General features: G+C 42.7%; 1 protein-coding gene and 1 long non-coding RNA gene across 2 annotated transcripts; both read right to left on the reverse strand.

Moving 5' to 3' along the window:
• Window positions 1-858: 858 nt before the first annotated feature.
• On the reverse strand, window positions 859-9,592 carry LOC143173976 (uncharacterized). The gene is made up of 3 exons (XR_012997866.1): window positions 9,523-9,592; window positions 8,120-8,376; window positions 859-1,025 (listed from the first exon to the last, which is right to left on the reverse strand). It is a non-coding gene; the product is annotated as an uncharacterized LOC143173976 (long non-coding RNA).
• Window positions 9,593-15,437: 5,845 nt separating this feature from the next.
• C1H13orf42 (chromosome 1 C13orf42 homolog) lies at window positions 15,438-20,581 on the reverse strand. Its single transcript, XM_076349352.1, has 3 exons — window positions 20,025-20,581; window positions 16,546-16,693; window positions 15,438-15,723 (listed from the first exon to the last, which is right to left on the reverse strand). Exons 1-3 carry the CDS (start codon window positions 20,436-20,438, stop codon window positions 15,482-15,484), a joined length of 804 nt encoding a protein of 267 aa, XP_076205467.1. The 5' UTR covers window positions 20,439-20,581; the 3' UTR covers window positions 15,438-15,481.
• Between the last annotated feature and the right edge of the window lie 364 nt (window positions 20,582-20,945).

The raw sequence follows: 20,945 nt of genomic DNA on the forward strand, positions 1-20,945 counted from the left end.
TCATGTGGCTTGGTAGCAATGGCAGTAACTTGGCTGCCTCAGCCCATTGAAATTCTGCGGCTGACCAAAGTACAGCTATTTTCTAATTGCCAGTGGAAGAGTTCAAAAAGAAGCCAAAGAGAGTCCCAAAAAACCCACTGAACTGTAGCACATCTGGGAATGTATATGAATACATATTGTATATTAATTCTGTCATGTTCTAGATCCACGATCCTTAAAACTGAGATCCTGTCTTTAGTCAGTGTACATATATATATACGCGTGTGTGTGTGTGTGTGTGTGTGTGTATAAACACTAGTGGTGGTAGTAGACAGCCATCAGCAGTTCATATCTGTTGATAAGTATCATCCTGATAAAGAATGAACTGTTTCTTCCTCTTCACCATCCTTCCAAACATCAATGTCCCATCTGACACCATCTATCAAAGATGTGTTGCATTTTTTTCACTTCAGACACTTCTCTGGAAAGCTAACTGAAAGCAATTCTTGTCTCGTCCTCTGGTTGTATAAGCAACCACAGCAATTATATAACTGCTGAAAAACCCACCTCTTTTCAGGACAAAATGTACACAAAATAATTGAAAGAAACAAAAGGACATCCAGAATATGTATTTTTCCTGAGCAGCTAACCCAACACATCTCACAATACAAATAAAAGTTAAGCAAAAGCTCTACTACAATCAGAAGCAAATAAACTCACTGCACATCATGGTCTGGCTGCATTTAGACAAGAAAACCTCTCCCACCAAATCCAAAATCTGCAATCCTTGCATAAATCAATGACATCATCTTTGGTGACTCACTGCCTACAATATTTATATTCAGCAGGCTGTCTCCCTCGTGGGAAAGTGTCTGTACTGCTGAGACCCATAGCTCATTCTGATCCTTGTACAGGAGGTAAAAAGGATGTTCTCTCACCTTGCCTTAATTTCACACACTTTGCACAATATCCCAGTAGGATTTTTCTCAATTTCACAACAACGTTGAACAGTTCTTTGTCTCCTGAGAAGCTTCATCTTGTGCTGTCTAGGGAATAGCATAGAGAAGAACATATGTGAGTGTGTTCATGTTCCTGTGTATGACATGAATAATCTTGGTAGACTGTTTTAACATGATACGCTCAGATAACATGAAGGCTGAAAGATAAGCACTTACTAAACATGACATGGCAGTGGTGCATGCAATATTCATTTTGCTTCAGTCTGTGAAAGAGTGATGATGCATTCTTTCATTACATGCTCATACACCCTTTCTCAAATACTCTCTTACACATTTTTGTTATGTTTTCCCGTTATCCGAGCTGGTCACCCCAGGCTCCCTTTATAGTCAGTAAGAAGAAACAAGGCATTTCCGCAGTGCAATTCATCTCATCTGAAAATAGATATCTAAAATATGACAGCTGAATCACACTTGAGAAGTACCCTTCAGTCATTTACACCTGTATAAAATACAGCCACTTGGCTTGATTTAGCTCACAGAAAATGGCCCTGCGTGAATGGCAAGATAAAGGACAATCCAAGTCATCCATCCCCATCCCTCTTTAAACTTCAAGGCTGTAATGTGTGTTATCTCTAAGATATTTCTGGTAGATGAAAAGAACCTCCAAAATGGCAGAGGAAATTGTAAGCAATTTTCCTCATTTCTGTAAATCATTGAATGCACCTCATCATTATCTTTATGAAAGACTCCATTTTCTGAATTTGTGTCCGTCCTTGTTTTCCTCTTTGGGCTGTTAAACTTCCACAGCACAAGGAATACTACGTGCTTCTCTCCCCCTTTGCACTCCTCCTCTTCTCCTTGATTTAAAATTTCCATTGTCACTTCACTGTTCAAGAACTCTCCGGCAACAGACTCTAGGTTACCTGATTTAAAAGCAGTCACAGCTTTGTATTGTGGCCTAATGGTTTAAGTAAATGATTCTACATAAAATCCTGCCATTTTTTGGAGTTTATTGATGAAACATCTTTTCTCTTCTCCCTCTGGCTCAACCTGCATTTTTGCTGTTACCTAGCTCATCAACAGGACTATTGGGTATAAAATATGCCATATAAGGGACAATTATAACTGATTTAATAATGATATATATTCCTGCAACTTTGTAAATCTCAAAGAATTTTAGTCAAGGTATAATGATTCCAGATTGACACCAGAAGAACCAAATTCAACATCTGACTCAGAATTTCATCCAGAGTAAAAATGGTTCAAACTGTGAAGCTTCTGTGTGCATGTGCTGGTGGGGGGTGGAAAGCGCAAGAAAATGGGTGTCTTTCTGAAATGGAAACACCAGGCAATTTTATAATTATATTACTAAAATCTGGGAAAGCAAGTTGTGTCTCCCACACTCAACATAAAATTATAAACCCAAAAATACGATGTTCATCTGACCCTTTGAATGCTATCTCAATTATTTTCTGTCTATGGTATTTATAGAGTATCTGTCACTGCATACAGGCACCAGCTGCATAACCACAGCTATTTGGATATGATCAAGTTAAAGCCGCAGGACTAAGAGTAGCAACCATTAATTTCTGTTATGATTCCCACTGCCCACAACAATGTGATGCTCACAGTAATACATACACACGTACAGAAAATAAATCCTGATCTTCAAATGAACAACCAGTGCCGTCTCTTTGCAAGTGGATAGGTCTTAAACATCAACCAAGATCTCAGATCTCAGACACTTTTAAGCACAGATAATGCAAATCATGGGTTGAATCCAATGCAGAGCATTTCTAGACATACACTGGTATGGCTCACATAGGCTTTGTTCATTCAGCCTCTTCTAGCACCGATTGCCCTGGTAATGGGAATACCATTCCCAGCCTGCCAAAAAGTGTGTCAGCACCTTACCTACTGGTCAGATCTGCCAGCTGTGCTGCTCGTGTAACTGCTCCCCATCTATGTCATCTAAAGCCTGGCACGTAGAAACACACTGCCATTTCAGAGGAAAAAAATAGGGAGGAGTAGGAGGGGGCTGGAGTTGAAAAACTGAAGTATTTTATATTATGGATCCCTGCATGTGACTACACTTCCTCAGAAGGTGTCCTCTATTCACAGGTTTCCTTGAAGCAAGACTGTCAGGGCATGTCTGGCCAGGTGCAGCGCACATGAGGTAGCACTTCTGCCTTACCTGGCATGACATGACAAAGGCCTCTCCTGGCAAAATAGGAGTGAAGAAGCATTACTCTCTCTGTCCTCCTTTCCACATGAAAAGATGGTGCATTCATTTCAGAAAGGTGAATACTCAGATTTTTTTTCAAAGCAGAACTTCATAGCATTTCCAAAGACCGACAGACACTAAAAATATCTTGGGCATATCAGCTGCTGGTGAAATCAGTATACTACCCACTTAACCTAAAACATATGTCTTGAGCAAAGATCAGGAAAATAACCTAACCTACTGGAATGAGGCACCCCCTTTTATTTGCTTCATGGAGTTTTGTGTTTTTATTTTGAGATATGACTAATGAAAACCAAGGCTAGTTTGGGGCAAGCCACACAGAAGTGCTGCCTGTCTCTCATGAGCTTTGGTTGTCCAGAGGAAGAAACAGAGAGGGCTGTTGATCTTGTGCAAGTGTAAATCCAGAGAACAAGGCACTGCCTCTTCACGCAGAGATGTTATGCTCTCCATTAGCCTGAGCAGTGGTGTCCATTTCCCCATCATTTTGTAGGGACAACCTCTAGGATGGGCTTGAAGGCACCTGAACTGAGCTCTGCGTGAATGAGTGAACAGTCTGTGGGGTTATTCAGTTCCTGGAGGCAGATTTATATACCTGGTCAGCTGAATAACTGCAGACTCCGTTTGGTCCATTGGCTAGATATCCATTGTCTTTAATGGGAGCTTAGATATCTGACTTACGTGTGGACACCGACATATAGACACCCGAACTTAAGTGTCCACACTGTCTACAGGCTGGATCTGAACGGGGGCTACATATCACTGCTTAGTTTTGCACAGGCATGCTGATGCGCAGTGAAGCCTATCTGTAAGAAGACTGATTAGATCTAGCCATCTGGAAGTGTCACTTTGGCATCAGAGGGAAAGCCTGGGACATAGTCTAGGGCAAAGGTGGTGTGTAGAAGTAGATTATATATACATGCCCTTTGCATGTCCTTTCACCAAACCCAGGTGAAAGACCCTGTCATCTGCAGGACAAATCCTCACAGGGCTTACCCTGGGATGGGAAATGATTCCCTCTTGCCCTCAGAGAGAGGCTACAGGCAGATCTGCCACAATCTGGCATCTTGGTATGACAGCAAGGTCTGCCAGGAGGCACTGGGATAGTTGTCAGTGCTCTCTAAGCCATAGAGAAGTAGCAAACTGTCTTTACTTAGAGTGCCACAGGCTTCTCGAATCAGTAACATCATCATACGCAGCATAGCTCATGAAGGTGGGTTTGACTCCTGCCTGGGTTCTGGAAAATACAGAGGATAATGACTTCAGGTAACATACAGGGAAAATCATCCGATCTAGTTCCCTCTGAAAATGATCCCGCCAGTGATAGGGCTGAACATAGGAGAACCAGAAAGCAGGGCCCAGCATTCTCTAAACTTCTTGATTTTATAAAAGCAATTTCCAAGGAACAATAAAGAAATTGAATCAATCCCTGTCAAGAGGTCTTTGGAGTGGTGGCCTGAGGGGAACGCAGGGGGCATGCAGGGGTTCCTCTGTGCTTTCTCCAGGAGGTATGGTTCCTCAAGCAGAAATGCAAGTGGAAAAAAATGCCATGTAAGAAAAGAAAATTTAGTCCTTTAGCCTTATCTCTTTATGTTTGTTTATCCTAAGCATTTTCAACTCAGTGCAGAGCTCTCTACTCCTCCCCTGTTGATAAAGAAGATCCATAGACGCTCTAGATAAGAAAACTAGGCAGAAGGCCACAAATAATCATTCCTCAGAGCATGTGTGTAGCCTGCGTCCCTCTGCATCTTCTGCACTTGAGCAACTTCCAGAGGGCCTAGACAAGACCCTGGTCCTGGTGTGTCAGATGCTACAAAAACCTGCATAAAAAAGAGTCTCTGGCCCAGTGGGAGCAGGCAAAGGCTGAAAAGGAAAGAAAGATGGCATGAGTTTAGAGGAGTGGTTAACACCAAGGTTTCAAAAGTAGGTTTTGGATACCCGGTTTGAAATACTTCAGAAGACCTGATCACCAAGTATTTTAAGCTGAATACCTAAAATCACTAGAAGTTTTGGAAAACCTTGACCTATACCACTGTGTTATGATAAACGATATTTACCTCTACACAGGGAGCATTCAGGATTGAATGCTCATCTCTTAGTGCCCTTCCCTACATTAAATGTCATTCTTATCTATCTAGTGAAACTCCTGATAGAGGCAGGTCCTGTCATGATTGCTTTCTAGATCTGAGATACTAATGGCATAAAGCAGCCAGTATTGAATTCAAATATCTTCCCAATGCTACTGAGGTTGATCTAATTTGGAATCCTTTTCTGATGGCCATATAAGCATCATCAAAGCAGCATAAAAACTACAGAGGAAGGGACAGAGGTACATTCAGGCTACCCACAGTGTGCTTAAATATATGACTCCTTTCCATTGGATTTGAGCAGCTCTGGGTAGCAGGCAGGCTGAATGCCACGTTGCTCTAAGATATCATACATGTTGCAAAGAAAAGATTTGCAATTCATTTCACCTACCTTTGGATTGCTAAAAGTCACGCATGTAGCCAGAGCTAATTGCCTAGAGTCCTTTTATAAACTGTGAGAGAAAGGTATTTTCAGAAGGTGATTCATCCTACCCTTCCTACCCCAGAGACGAATAGCCTGTATGAATGGCTGTCAGCCTCCGGTGACTGCACAGGGAGCCGAGGCATGCTTTATACTAGATGCATAACTCTTTAGATGGTAAGAGTCATCCCAGCCAGTGTTATACAAGTTGAATATGAGTCCATGTACCCTGTCCAGAAGAGTTCACATGTATGCATTTCTTTATATCTAATAGAAAATGCTTATATCAGTCAGTCCACTTCCTCTGCATCTTGTATTTTGGCTACGTCTATCATTACATTTCTCTTCCTATTCTCCTGACATTAATGCCGTAAAGCACTACTGGAGAAATACAGTTATACTGGGGGAAGAAGGAGGAATAAAACACGCTGTGTGCAAACCCATTTCAGAGGCTGAGAGCAGAAAATCAGAGCACAGGCAGAACAGCCTGAGTGTTTCTGGCGTGCTTGCAGGCACAACACAAGTAAACATCTGAAAGACAAAACTACTATCTGCTCAGCATAGAAAGCAAGCTGCCAGCTCCAGACAAAAATGAGTGTGAGGCCCAACCGAAGCATGTGCGTGCATGCTGAAGAGAGCCAGAAAATCTCTACAAATGTCACTATCCACTCTGGTTTGTTATACAGGCCCCAGAGGCCAAGAACTTGACTCTCGGACCTTTTTGTGCAAACTGTGACATCTCAGACTCATATCAAGAGCTTTCTATATGTTTTGGCTCAATATCTGCTCCCAGTTATGTTGGTGGAAGGAACTTCAGATTCACACCAACCTAACAGAGTTTATTTTGCCATCTGTCTGTGTTTAGTCTTCATATTAATAATTAAGGCAGGCAATGCAGATTGGGATGGAAATTCTTTCCTGAGGAAGAGAGCTGTGTGCTGTGCAAACCACCTAGCAGCCACTGAAACTGTTGTTTCAAATATTAGTAGAGAATATTAGTGAGAAAGCTCACTACTCATTTTTCCATAAGTATCAGCATTTCTAGGATGTCCATTGCCATGGGCTCATTATTTAAAATTTCTGCTGAACAAGAACATGCCCAAAAAGTAACGGGCTCAGTTAATAACAAGCTGTGAACTTTGTGAGGGTTTTTTGAGCTATAAATGTACTTTCTGTGGTCTGTTAATGAAATCATCCTTCCTGTCAATGAAACAGGGCCACAGAGAGGAGAGTAGCATGAGTTTCCCCGATGGAGTTTTTCCCAGCCACACCACAGCGCAGGGTTATTTGCACAGAGGCCCCTTCACTGGCTCAGGAAACCCTTCCAGTCAACTGCCACCTCCCTCAAAAGGACCGTCGGCATTTAGTGTGGCCTTGGCTCATGGCTTTTCTCCACCCAAGAGAGGGGTGGTGGGTCACCATCGAGCCAAGAAGGTCTCTGTCAGCCATTCGCCGCTTTCTAACACAGGTTGTCCATATGAACAAGTCTGGTTTATGATATGCAACACATGAAATCCCAGAGGGGAAAGGTGAACCTGGCAATAGGTAAAGGCATTATTAATCTCACAGACAAATGCATCTGTCACTGCCGATGTGGGATGTCTTTGCCTCTTCTGAGTTGTTTCCTGATTTACACTGAGCACAAGCCGCTCAACTTCTATGGGGATATGACTCAGCACTGAATTTTGGCACAGGCTGCTCAGAATTAATTATAATGGTGAAGTGCAGAGCTGTGGGGGCCCCAATTTTATTGATAATCCTCCTCACCACATAATCAGATTTTAACCCCCTTTGACCCCATTACAAAAGTCCGCATTCAGGACCAGTACTTATCTTCTGGAGGATAAAACACTTACTTGAGTTTTTTCCCAGGTCTCTTTACCGAAGTTCTCTATAATAAGAGTTTTCAGACAGGAATTGATAAATCCATACTAAAGGGAGGGAAAACTTTAACATATTATACCTCATGGAATAAAAGGGGAAAAACAGAGCTCTTGTAATGCTAGTTAAAATGTAATGGCAAGCCTCTAAAGAAAATAACAATGCCCTCATTTTTGTGTACATTTGTTTTTTTAATAGCTCTGCTCAGTTTGACCCCTGGTCCTAAATTCTTCACATCAGTAATTCAAGTTTCCATAAAGAAAACATAGTAAATTTTGAAGCCACAGTGTAATTAAAGACAGTTACAAGAAAATAATCTCTGGGTAATTTGAATCCTTTTAGAACCAATATAGCTAAACTATTGACAGAATAAAGAGGGGAAATTAATGGATCTCATATCAGACTTGAGTGAAAGGCAACTGTTTTGTTTGGGAAAACCACACAGCAATTGGCATTTAAATCTGACTTACAAAGCTCGCTATTGAATTTTTTTTAAGTGTTCTCTCACCGCATATTTTCATCTTAAACAGTGATACTGAAAGAAGCTTACCATGGTTTGGCTGTCTGCTTGCAGTTTCTGCAAGGCAGGTGCTCTCGGCTCTTTGCAGCAACGAAGTTGCTCCTGCTTGTTGCTGTTCTGGCACACCAACTGTGAGTTTCTTTTCTTCTTTGTTTCTTTTTTTATAGCACATCAGTTTTGAATGTCTAGAGGCCATGGTACACAGGACCGAGAGATCCACAGAGAAATATAAACCCCAGCGTTTGTCTTTCTACATATCCTTTCCCAGGAGAGCAGGGCATACTGTTCTGAAGAAAACAAAGAGAAAAGTATTTTTGTTGGTCTGAGTCTGAATAAGTGTTTCAAGGTGAAAACATGCAGTTGCTCAGGAGATGTTGGGGGGAGGGGGTGTTATTTCTAATAAAGCAGCCTCAGATAGATTCTGGAAGTAGGCTGCTCACTTCTTTGAGTGCTGCTGTTAAGCCAGCTCAGACGCCATCCATCTGTATGTGTCTCAGGGATGTCTAGGCAGCCAAGTGCAGTCCGTTGCCTGCCCAGCCTCCCGGCTGATGAGGTACTCTCTGCAAGTTGCATACCAACTGCACCTGGCAAGTCCTGCTGACCTTTGTCACCGTAAGGCATCATGCCATGTGAGAAGTAGAAAGTCGAAATACTGTGCTTAAAAAGGCAATGCTTGCACTGAGTCTCTTCACCCTGAGATCTCTCCTAGGTTATTTCATTTCTTCCCACCTTCTGTTTCCCTTCAGCCCCCTGAAGTCAACAGACGAGCTCCAGATCTACCATAGCGAAGGAGATCAGACTCTGATCTTTCATATCACACTTCAGGGTAGAACAAGTCTGAAATCTTCTCCTGAGGAACGGGAAGTGTGGTGGGATGTTGCCATAACAGCTTGTCTGTGGAAAATGCCATTTTGTCACGTGCAAGTATGCCCTGACAGAGGGGTACTTTTGCAAGAGCCCTTGGACATACTTGTGTGAATACAAGAGCAGCAGCAGTTCTCATATTCACACGGCATTCATAGAAATTCTGTTTTTGTGAGTAATTCCAGGAACATTATCAACAAATCCTTAAGGCCCAGGTTACATGGGAGCATCGGTAACAACCAACAGCCCTGCAGGAACACAGCGGCAAGGGCTGCGGAAAACTGACAAAGGTGTGGGACAATTCTTTCTTGCAGAATTATGCCACTTGAGGGCTTAAAGTTAGTAGGCTTAGAGGCAGACAGACTGGGCTAATTCTGGACTTTTTGAGAATCTAATTTAATTCCTAGAAGTGGAGCTGTGTCCATTCAAGCTTGGCTCCAGACCATCTTTTTCAAAAGCAGTCAGGCACCAGTGCAATTGCCAGTCACCTAACTCCCACTGATGCTAGTTATGTGCCTTTTGAAAATCCCACTAAGGGCGACTGCAAATCTGGCCCCGAGTATACTCACTTCAGTTTATTCAGCTGAATTACGGGTCAGCTCTGCTCACACTGGAGTCCTTCCACTGAACTGCTCACTTTCCTGGCACAGCAAAGACCTATATCATTGAGGTGAGGGGGGCAAAAATTAATTCTGCGTATTGGAAACTGAAAAGTGAAGCTTACCCTATTGAAGGGTAAGAATGTGATGAATCAGTTCTCTACAGTGAAGTGATACTAAAGCTAGCTCCAACTTAGGAACAGCACAGACTATTTTATTGTTGATCAATCCCCTTTTCCCTTTGCTGTTCCCCATACAAGTATCTGGAGATGATGGTACTGTGTTTGTCAGTTAGCAAGGATGCAGTGTCATACATCAAACCACAAGCAAGCCCAGACTAAGAGCCTGCATGTGAGCAGTCCCAGTGCTGATGTTATACCTGGGCCTTATTAATGCAGGGAACCTCATTAATCTGAACACTTTGGGACCATACAACCATCTGAATTAATGAAAGCTCCTGTTGCTGATGTGTAGTCATAACAGTGCAAAGACATATTCCTTTTTTTTTTTTCTGTAAATGATTATTTTGGCATAAAACAAAGCAAAAAAATCAAGGAGTTTAGCGTGCATGCACTAAATATAAACATACCCCTGGAAGACACAGGAGCAGCTGATGCAGAAACAGGTTAGCTTTTGATTAACTGAGCTGTTTGGATTAGCAAATTCTGGAATAACAGCATTACAGGTCCCAAGAAGCTGGAAACCTCATATATTGATTCTCCTGGGCCTTGGAAGGAACTTCAGAATCAGGTCAGAAACTCTTAGCTCAGGCCTATCACAAGACTGAACTTCTGAATCTTCAAATCCTCTGCTTATTATTTTTAATCCATCTTCATATTTTCTGTGCCTAAGAGTGCATTGTTTCTGGCAACGACATTACTTTGTCCATTTGTTTCCAGACACAGAGGCAAGTGGTCAGCACCTCAGACATGATTTACTGAGGTCTCAGTGTCTCCTATGATGTCATGGTTATTTATTTCCTAAGGAAATCATCTCCCTGGAAGAATAAACTTATTTAAAAAACTAACATTAATTGGAAACTGCCAAACAAATGCTTGTGAATTAAGGAGCCTAGAAGTGAATAACAGATACACACACTGACTGTCTGTTGATGAAGCAGGACAAAACACTTCCCTTTCCCTTTCATCCCCAGTTCTCTTGCTGATCAGAGAAATAGGAGGGTTGCAGAATAGCTAGGAATGAACTGCCACCGTGTGGCCAAGGGACAGTTTTAGCTACCTTTCTAGAAATCTCCTTCAAGAGCTGTTGCTCCGAGATAAGTGACAGTCCCCAGCACTTTCTAGTGAAAGTTTTCTGCTCGATCACACATTTCACTTCGGTGGCACCTGCAGTGCCTCCCTAGCAGTGACCATAGGTTTCTTGGTGAGGTCTTGCTCCCTTCTCAGTCTCACTTTAATAAAAGGGTGGAACACATCACTTTTAATTCCATAAATTATTTTTATATTTTCTCAAATAGGTCACCTCATTTTCTGACAGGGGTCAGGGTATCATAATCACTGAGCCATTCAGGTGGTGATGCCTAGTCTTGCCTTAAAAAAGATGGATAATTTTATTAATATGATAAGCCTGTTAGTAGAAAACTTTTCACCATGCACTAAATTACTGCTAGTCAAGTAACAGACTCTGCTTCTTAGCCCGGTCTGAAGCAGCTGGGCTCATATGTTCTGATTTGCCCTCAAAATTCTTTCAGAACAAGATGTTTTTCTAGCCATTAAACTCAAGACAAGTCAAGAGTCATTCCACTGACTTGATGCAACTTGGTTCCACTTTACCATGGGCATAACTCAGAGCTACAGGCCCAAAAGGTGGCAAAAGCCCCCTAAATATAGCCTGCTGTGACTGGTCAGCTTTGTGCTGCTTTCATCTCCTTGAGGACCTGCTCCACCATGGAAACAGAACAGGCGCTCTCCTGAATTTGCCCAAGCAGAACTACAAACTGGCCCTACAGCTGTGAAAATTTTGAAGACATCCACTAGGTGCTAATCTAATATTTTTTATACACCCCATTCAGTCTGGAGCAGCAGATAACTATATATCTTTGGAGGACTTCCTGCATTACTTAATGCAGTGCTGACACCTTCTGCCTTCACTGTAACTTTACGGCACTGAAAGATTCAAACCAGAGTGCACATCTTGTCCAGCTGCCAACTTCCCACTAGCTGCCTATATTTCTTCTGTCTCTGCCAAAGATGTTTGCAAATTCAGCTCACTTATGTGCATCATGATTACACCGAGTTGCTCAACACAAAGGGACAAAATTATTTTGAATCCCCCAGGACACGATTACTTCAACAGACTTAATCTCTCTTCAGTTACTGGCTTCTTGTACACAGTGTCTTTAGTTTCTCATGGACAGCTGTGGATGTGGCGTCACAGAAATTCATAGCCCCTTCAGAGCTAGTGCTCAGCAATGACACTAGCTAGAGGAATTTGAAATACCCCAGGACTTCAGCTGAGCTGAATTTGAAACAACAAAATAAGAGAAGCTCTCCTAAAGATCTTGCCTATTACTCCAGTGCACTCTGGGAACGAGCTTTTGGGGACCAGTGCTGCGGGGAATGTTCACACACAGCAGCCTTGATTGACAGAGCTCCTAGTTGATGCGCTTCATTATCAGGGCCTGGGGGCATGACTGAAAGAGCTCACTAATAATCTCTGCAAGGGATCTAGGTCATACAGAGCTCTGCTGGTCATGAATAATTCTTCTGTACAATTTGCATTGTCGGAGCACCTATAGTAGGTGCTTAATTTCAACATTGCAATGCCTGAAAATAGCTGCATGTTGTAGCAAGGCCATTTAGAGGGCCCACCCAAGGCAGATAGAGTCCATTTAGTGTCAGTGCAGAGAGATCTGACTCCAAAGGCCTTGGGCGAACAATTCAGACCAGCAGAGGAGCACCTTTGTAGGGCAACTGACTGCTCCTGGAAACTGTGTGGAAAGCTGCCGGTGTTAGGCAGGGACATGGTTCTGTCTTGGGACAATACAGATGGTGCTTCCATCCACACTAAACCCTTCTCTGAGGAGGCAGCTAACACAGGGGATGGAAATGCTTCCCTTTCCTCCCTCCTGCTCCCTTTCCACTCAACTGCCCTGTTCTAGTACAGGTAACACAACACCCAACTTCTGGGCTTGAACCCTCAGCTCCCATCTCCCCAGAGAGAGCCCTAAGATGCTAGGGCCACTCTCCATAGGTCTGTTGGAGCTGAGCCGTGTCCAGTGAGGAGCTCACAAGGGCTAATATGCTAGGAGAAGGAAGATGCCTGCATTTATGAGATAGGAGGTAGAAAATGTTCTCAGATAAAAACTGCTTTATTTTACTTGCTTAATTAAAATTTCCTAAGATGATAACAGGCTTGAAGTGAGCTTTAAGAAAAGGAAAAAAAAAAAATCACAGAATCCAAATAAAAATTACAAATCTTTTTTTCCGCCTCTGTCTCTTATTCATAAAAGCAAACACATATTTCACACTGGAGTTTGTGTGCTGGACAGCAGGGGGACCTTTACCCTCTGTCACAGCAGATGACCAGAGATACCTCTGTCTTACAAGGACAGAGAAGAAGTCACAGGGAAGGTCAAACATGCTGCAGCAGTCTGGTTCCGCATATAACAGTGCATCCTTAAAGCAATAGCAAAAATATCAGCTACTCCAATGAGTAAAACCTTGGCACTATGAACATGAAGCACAGCCCAGGGTAGAACACTGTTGGAATCCTTTTCTTCTTCTTTCATCAGTATTTTAATTATGCACATGCCTAATTCTGTTATAGTAACTTAAGAAGACGGTGAGGTTTTCTGTCAGCATCCATTCATGTTGCAGGTTCTAGTAGCAAAAAGGTGACCACACACTTAGTAAAAATGTTTCTCGGCAACTTCAGTATGAGATTCTGCTTGGAGAGGGGTTTCAGGGTGACACAGTTGCCAAAAATGTGCAGTTTTTGGCCTTAAATGATCATATGTCAAAGGCAGAACAGTTTTAAGGACAGTTACGATGTTCAGTTCAGAGCAGTCAGGACAGGACTGGGGAAGTACAAAGGCAGCATCACTATCTGTATAGAGAATACAGACTAGTCATGAGAAGCACCAACAGCAGGGAAGCAAAACCTAGACCTTAATTTAAACTCTTCACGAAGATGTATCAATGATGTTGGTTAAACTGGTCATTTTGAAGAGGATACGGACTAGACAAAGAGTGGCAAAGCACCTCCAGAATTAAAGTGCCACAGAAACAATCCACCCCTCCCCATCATGAACACCACTAGAAAAAGAAACAAAATGCTTTAATCAAACAGGAGATGCCAGCTCTGAATGGAGGAACATGTGGGTTTTTGGCACTCTCCTATCTCATGACAGAAAGTGTCCTAGATCAGTGAAATCTAAGAGAGGTACTTCCACCTCGTGTCAGAAATGCTGTTTGAATAACTCAGTCCTAAAGACTAGGAGCACAAATCAGCAAGAATTGCCACCTGCTAAATGTTCTGTGTGGTGGGCACAAAGTTTATGGAGGTTATGATATATCAGATGGGTTATACTGATGGCCAGTGCCTTAGGAAATTTATCCAAACCTGTGGACACAAAAGCTACTGAACGTAGAAACAAGAAATCACCAGTGAATCACCAGTTGGTCATACCAGTGCTGCCATGATCCATCTGTCACAGTGAACCACCAATTGAACACCAGATGAAAAAAATCAGTGTAAGCAAAGGCTTGATCCCAAACATCTCGGCAAATTCTTAAGACAAAGCATGAGCTGGGGGATGCGGCTTGGACGGATGCCTGTGATATAAATGGTATTGCCCTATCTGAAGGACTAGTATTTCCATAGGGTGATAGCTCCTTGTAACTTTCTATGCGCTTTTCCATTGCTGTACATCAGTAAAACTGGCAGAGTATGGGGCTTAACAATTCCAAGTATCACATGGAAGACATCACCTCTAAGATGAAAGAGCCTGAAGAGGAACACTTCTAGACTGCATTCGTCCTAATATATAGTCTTTAATGATGAAGTAGCAGAATTCCAAATATTGAGTATAATCGAATGTTGATGCAGTGGATTTGTCTGCAACTTGTCTTCTGCCCTTGAGAACAACCTTTGCTCCAATTTCTTCACAAAGTGGTCTTCTCCAAGACATTAAGCTTTTCTAGTGTACGCTGGGATGTCTAGATTCAGCAACTGGGTGTCAAAATAGATGAAAACTAGCAGGTGGTGTAACCATATGAAAAAAGTTGTATACATTTGTGCATGCAGTGAATGCCTTGATGTTGTATCCCAGGACAGAACCATTCCCAACAGCAAGTGGAGTACAAGATAGCTTGGTTTTTCAAAACACACTGGAGCAATTCCTTGAAACACAGTTTTTTAATGCTGATTCCTCCACTGCAGCTTTTTCTGCTTGTACCACAGCCTGCTTGTACCTCAGTGCTGCTGTATACTCTCAGATCACAGAGTCAATGATGGCACATACAAATTTTCACATGCAAAAAAAGGAGAAAATTCTGATTCACTGCTCTGAAGTTGGAAACACTGGTGCAAAAGCTCTAACATATTAGTTGAATTGCTTGAATTGCTTTGCAGTACTGGAGCCAGCAGAAAAATTACTGCACCAGGCAATCTCTGAATCATTGCTTTCAGTAACAGCACTAGAAAAAACGTTTGTCAAGTTGGAGTTCCCCCCAAGCTGAATGACAAAGCGGTATTGTTAGGCACAAAGAACTAGATGAGTTAAACCCTCATATGAGTCCAACATTGGAAAAGCCATCGTCTAAAATATGTCCCACACAAAGAACCTTCAGTGACTGCACACATCACTTCTAGAGTGTAAGTTGGGTCAGACGTAAAAAAAAAAGGCAGCAAGTCTTACATGCCCTATTTCATATATTTTGTCTTCAGCTGAAGAGGGAATATTCTTTCAATATTCTTTCTTATGTGTTTTGGGCTTAAATTTTAAAGTGCTATATGCCCCTTCCACAGCTTTGGGCAAGTACATGGGATGTCTTTCCAACCTCTTCCTAGAGCCAGTGGTTCTCCGCTGGCTGTTTCTTTGAGACTGGTTTGCAGCCTTTGCTGTTTGGGCAGTATCTTGTGAGTATCTCCGGGGAGCACGAAGGATCCAGTTTGAATGTAAACTGTGTTCGCTTGTGCTGGTAGCAACTGAAAGACAGAAGATAATCTGGCATTAACAGTTTGCCAGTGATATCTTTACATGCACAGTGAGAGAACAGGGTGCCTGCTGGGTCCTTCCTGGAGGTAATGCTGAGAAACCAACCTGGTTTCACTGCAGGATGTTGCTTGGGATGGGATTCAACTTATCTAGTATTTCAGTGTCTGAAGTGTAAATACATATGTCAGAGCTAGTCCCTTTATACACACTTTTAGGGCACGGCTTATCTGACCTGTTTCAGATATCCACCTTAGCCTAAGACAAAGGAGAGAAATGCCTTTTTCTCTTCACTGATTATACAGGATAGATGATGAGCTCAGATGAGCACATCTTCATTTAGTTGGGCAGTGCCATCCTTTCTGATGGAAATGTACCGTTATTTAGCCTAATCTCTAAATGGCTTCTTTTTTTGCTAGTTGGAGAGGAAACATCCAGCCATTTCTCAATGAGAAAAATGAAAACCAGATGAAGAAAAAAATATCTTTATATTTTTAATAGCTCTCCCCCAAAGACAGCTCAGGGTCGAGATGCAAGGATGGAATTCAGCCCTGGGCAGAAGGCAAGCACTGTTCCAGCACTACACATGCTACATTTGATCATGTAATGGCCACAGATAAAATAGTTGCATCCTTTCAACAGGGAACAAGCAATGTATTGCAGTAGTTTCACATACTGCATGTAATGGTCCTAGATTTGGGAAGCAAAACTCGGAAGAAAACTGTGTCCATTAAATAAGCAAACATGGTCTTACAATGCCACTCCTCCCTCTACCCTCTGCACACACATCATATTTCAGCTGGTTTATACTGCACCATCAAAATCAACATCCACATTTGGCAGATCCACGTCAGGAACTCTCCGCCATCTCTCTGAATCCAGGTCTGCAATAACTGAGTCGAAGAAAGCTATTGCTTCTCTTACATCTGAACTGGACTGTGGGCCTTTTCTCTCCATGGACGCCTGTTGATCAGGTAGGGGGGGAAAAAGAGTTAGCTAAGGGTTGGGCACAATGACTTCTTAATGAGCAAATTGTATAAGGAAGCTGCAAAAATTGTATTTGATTCCACACTTCAAGCTGTCAGAAAAGGACACAGGTCCAGATTACTCCACAGTTTGTAGTCATCAAAGAAAGCGGGACAGCAGTCTAACAAACGTCCATCTTGTTACATGCTCAACACCAAACATCTTCCACTCGGGCACTGCTAGCCAGGTGTTATAAAATCCCTCAGAATCCCCATATCAGGCCATTTAATTAGGTGACTAAGTGACAGCTGGTCTTTGTGGCCAAATTTATTCTACCTAGCAGTAGGCACCTAATGAGACACACGTTAGAAATGTAGTCATGCAGGGTTCCTTCTGTAATTAATGCACGGCTCGAGTACCTTCAGAAGATGAGTCAGGTCTTAGGTAGGCTGAATCCCCCTCTGCAGGCAGCTCTTTCTTTTAGCTGCAGAGGGACTGTGGGGTAACTTGGTTACTAATTTAAGCATTTCATTAAAATGCCTAGGTTAGGTGAAATGAATCCAGATCTAAATTGCTAAAGTCTTTTTGAAATGGAAAAGGTCTGTGTGTGCTAAAATATGAGTCATTCAACACTGTGATAATTCCCACAGGAAAGCCACGGGGTTTAAAATTAGGAGCCTGTCTTGATAACAAAGCAAACGCCTATCTATAAATGCTGAAGCAGTCATAAAGCCTTGGTTAGCAATTCTGTAGGTCCATGTGGGATGAATACTTCCTGCCAGGCTCTACCTAATGAAGGCCTGTATATTTTCCCTGCCACTCCAAGCTAGGTGTATTGCCAGGCAGCAATACCAAGTCAGAAAAGTACTACCTTGGGTTTCAAACATGCAAGCAAAATGTACATGCTGAATCACATCTCTGAAGGACCAGCTTGCTCCCCATTCTGTGGAGGCAGGGAGATGAGCTAGCTTATTCCCCTCCTGACATTATGGGTTGATTGACATCCTCACAAGTGCTAAAAGATAACTGCTACCACACATCTACTGAAAATAGTGACTGCTATTATGACTAAGCCCGTATTGGTTAAAAGACGTTTTAAAGAAATGCCTATGTACTTCCAGCATCTGACAGACCTCTCTATTCTTCTCTCACTAGACCCAGTTAGCAAATTTTGAATCCACAGTCAGCCTGTAGTCCAGGCCCCAGGGATCTTTGGATTAAACTTCCCATGAGGACAGGGTTGTCTGGACAAAGTACCTTCCTATTAATCATGCAGCAGGTAGGAGAAAGAAGTGTATTTCCACTGACAGGTAATTTAACACAAACAGATAGTTAGGGACAAAACCATTCAAGCCTCTTGATAAGATGAAGCTTGTAATCTGTGAACATAAAATTTGTAGTTAAGAAGCAGATTATTCTGGCTATTCTAGAAGTCTTCTTGACCTTTCCCTAATTTTTGCAAAGCCAGGGCTGCGTGGCTGTGACCCTGCCATTTGTGTCGGCAAGAATGACTCATATGGGTGGCATATCCTGCTGATGTTCCTGTCTGTGCCTAAAGGGATGGCTCGTGGAGATACCGTGCCAGCCCGTACCAGGGCTGTTCATACTTAAGAGCTAGCTGGCCACAGTCAGATGACAGCACTCTTAGCCTCAGCCTGGGGGAGATTAACTTGTTTGCCAAACCCAAGTTAAGCTTTTGGCATTTTTCTTAAGTGATATTTTCAGTGGCAAATCTCAGAAATTCACAAACTTGCACGAAGGCTAGTTGTGCAGAATCTATCTCCCGCCCTCCTGGGCCATGGTTCTAGTACCCCTTTGCACTCATTTTTTCCCACCTGGCTGATGGTTAGTCATGTACTGCTCCGCTACATCACTGCTCAGCTCATCAGGGAACTGGCATGCTGTAAATCTCCGCTGCCTCAAGCCAATATTTGTGTGACAGTGCACAAAGTCAGTTCACAGACTGTACCTATAGTGTTGAGATTCATCTCCTGGCACCTGGCACCACCAGGCCACTCTCCTCAGTCATTCTCTTTGGATGTTCCCTGGCACTAAATAGCAATGTCTTTATAAAATCTATCTTCTCCAGCCCACTGAGCTGAGTATTGTTCTATTATTCCTAGCTTCTGAGAGTCACCGTTCAAAGCACTAAAAAGATGACATAAAGCCCAATAAAACCAAATGAAAAATCCCCACTGACGGAACGGGTATTAGATCAAAACATAAAATTAAAAAATGTGGTATCTAGCCCTAAACACGTGAGCCTTGTCCTTTGGTTAAGCAATGCCTGCAACAGAGCTCAGCTTCAGCTGTTCTGACATTCTGCTGTGACAGAACATCTAAATGTGGCAATAACTTTTTGGTAAAGTCTACCCGGCCTTATCAGTAAGTCAGCCATACATCCCTTCTTCCCACCATCCCCATCAGTATCCAGTTTAAAGACTGCACTGGGTAACCTGTGAGTCTGCTGTCAAAGTCATGTTTGTGGTTGTGTTACCTAAACAGATCACCCCACCTGCTGCAATTCTTTCCTTTGTCCTCACTGAATCAAGTCCAGAGTCATATTAATGACTGGACTGTTTAGAGACAAGCAATCGATAAACTGCAACCAGGAGGAAGCTTTGCAATGCTTTTCTCTCTAGGATACACAGAAATAGCCTGCACCAAAGATGATATTTCAGTTTTATTTTTGTGGTATCATTACAGTAAAAGGTGAAGAATTATACCGTCTCAAAATGACCTGACAACTTACTAATTAACAGAGAAAGGAACCCTTAAGAATTCGTCATGCCCTACAGCCTATCAGTAGAGCTTGCACTGATGTTAAACATAGCACTGACAAGCTATCTGACCAGTCAGAAAAAATCCTATTTGTTTCAATGAATTTACAATTACTTTGTGTAAGTAATTTTATGCCAATAAAAAGGCTGCCAGTAAACTTAGGGATTACTGTGCTTGTCAGTCATTAACAGCTATAAATAACCATAGTGGAGAATTCTGAGGCACTTAAGTAGCCTGTTAGAGTATCGAGAGAACAGCTCGCTCTTTCATAACATGTTTTCAGATACTTCCCGTATTCTCATACCTCTTTCCTTCTATTTTCTCTCCCCTCACACAAACATAGACATATACTTTTCTTTCCATGACCATTCATACTTAATTTCACACTACTCAGAAAGAATCTTAAGGTATCTAGCAGCATTTCAAATGATGTAACAGTAAAAAGACAACCAGCTGAGACCAATAAAGCAGAAAATCAACACAGGTCATACAGCTAATTGCTTCATGGCTTAAGGCCAAGCACATGCCAAAAGTTCTTAGGAATTACCTTAGAAGACTCTTTGGAAGGAAGTAGAAGAAATGACTTCTTTCCAGTTTTGGATGATTCTGTGGACATCGGGGAATCTGCAGCCATACGCATGCATTTCAAGTTATTTATGTTGTCAAGATATTTTTTCCTCAAGGCTAAGAGATCCTGTAAGTACTTCAAGCAGTCCTGAGTCTTAGAGTACATCCAATCTCTGTCTTCTTCTTTTGGCTGGAAGCAAGAGTCGATGCTGGTTGTACTTTTGCATTTTTTTAGCGGTTCACAAACTTTTTCCTGCTCACCTCCAAGGACGTACATAGAAGTGCTGCGGATCAATCGCACCGCAGAACCTGTGCCATCACAGTAAGGGATGTCATCTGTCACATTTCTTCGGTGGGAGTTGGGGTGAAATATAGAATGGATCTTTTTGAACATAGTGTTTCGCTTCCTCCCCTTTATACCTTTTCTCTTTCGGCTCCTTAATTTAACCCTAGGTCTGGTAATCAGCAGCTGTTACTCTTGCCCTCAGCAGACAGACAATTTCGCCACTTACTGTAATGAGGAGAAAACAACCCCTATTGCTGCACAAATTGCTTTCAGCCTAATACAGTGTGGAGAGCATGATGGCAACGCAGGAGTGCGTTTTCTACTCCATTTGTGTCAGTGAAATAGCTTTATCCTTTCCTCGGTTTAAAATACAGTACAGGAGGTCAAATATCATGCTTTGACCTTTTATTTGACTGCCGCTCCCCATAAAAAACACCAGCGCCGAGGTCGGAATGCCCCCTCCCGCGTTTCCTCCGCGCTGCCCTGTCCCCGCCGCCTCACCCCCGCCGTCCCGCTCGCCGCCCGCCGCCGCCGCCCGGCGGGCGCTGACCGTGGTGCTGAACCGCTCCCGCTCTCCAGCGCGCATCCGTCCGCCGCCCGCGGGGGGGGACCGGC

This window comes from Aptenodytes patagonicus, chromosome 1 (assembly GCF_965638725.1).
Source record: "Aptenodytes patagonicus chromosome 1, bAptPat1.pri.cur, whole genome shotgun sequence".
Lineage (NCBI taxonomy): Eukaryota > Metazoa > Chordata > Aves > Sphenisciformes > Spheniscidae > Aptenodytes > Aptenodytes patagonicus.

What these genes read in the sequence shown, in the direction of transcription:
- C1H13orf42 (XM_076349352.1), bottom strand. Translation starts at nt 20,438, where the DNA reads ATGTTCAAAAAGATCCATTCTATATTTCACCCCAACTCCCACCGAAGA. An exon ending in CTTCCAAAGAGTCTTCTAAG is followed by an intron (nt 16,694 to 20,024) that starts GTAATTCCTAAG and finishes CCTGATCAACAG; the next exon opens with GCGTCCATGGAGAGAAAAGG. An exon ending in TGTGGATGTTGATTTTGATG is followed by an intron (nt 15,724 to 16,545) that starts GTGCAGTATAAA and finishes TCTGTCTTTCAG; the next exon opens with TTGCTACCAGCACAAGCGAA.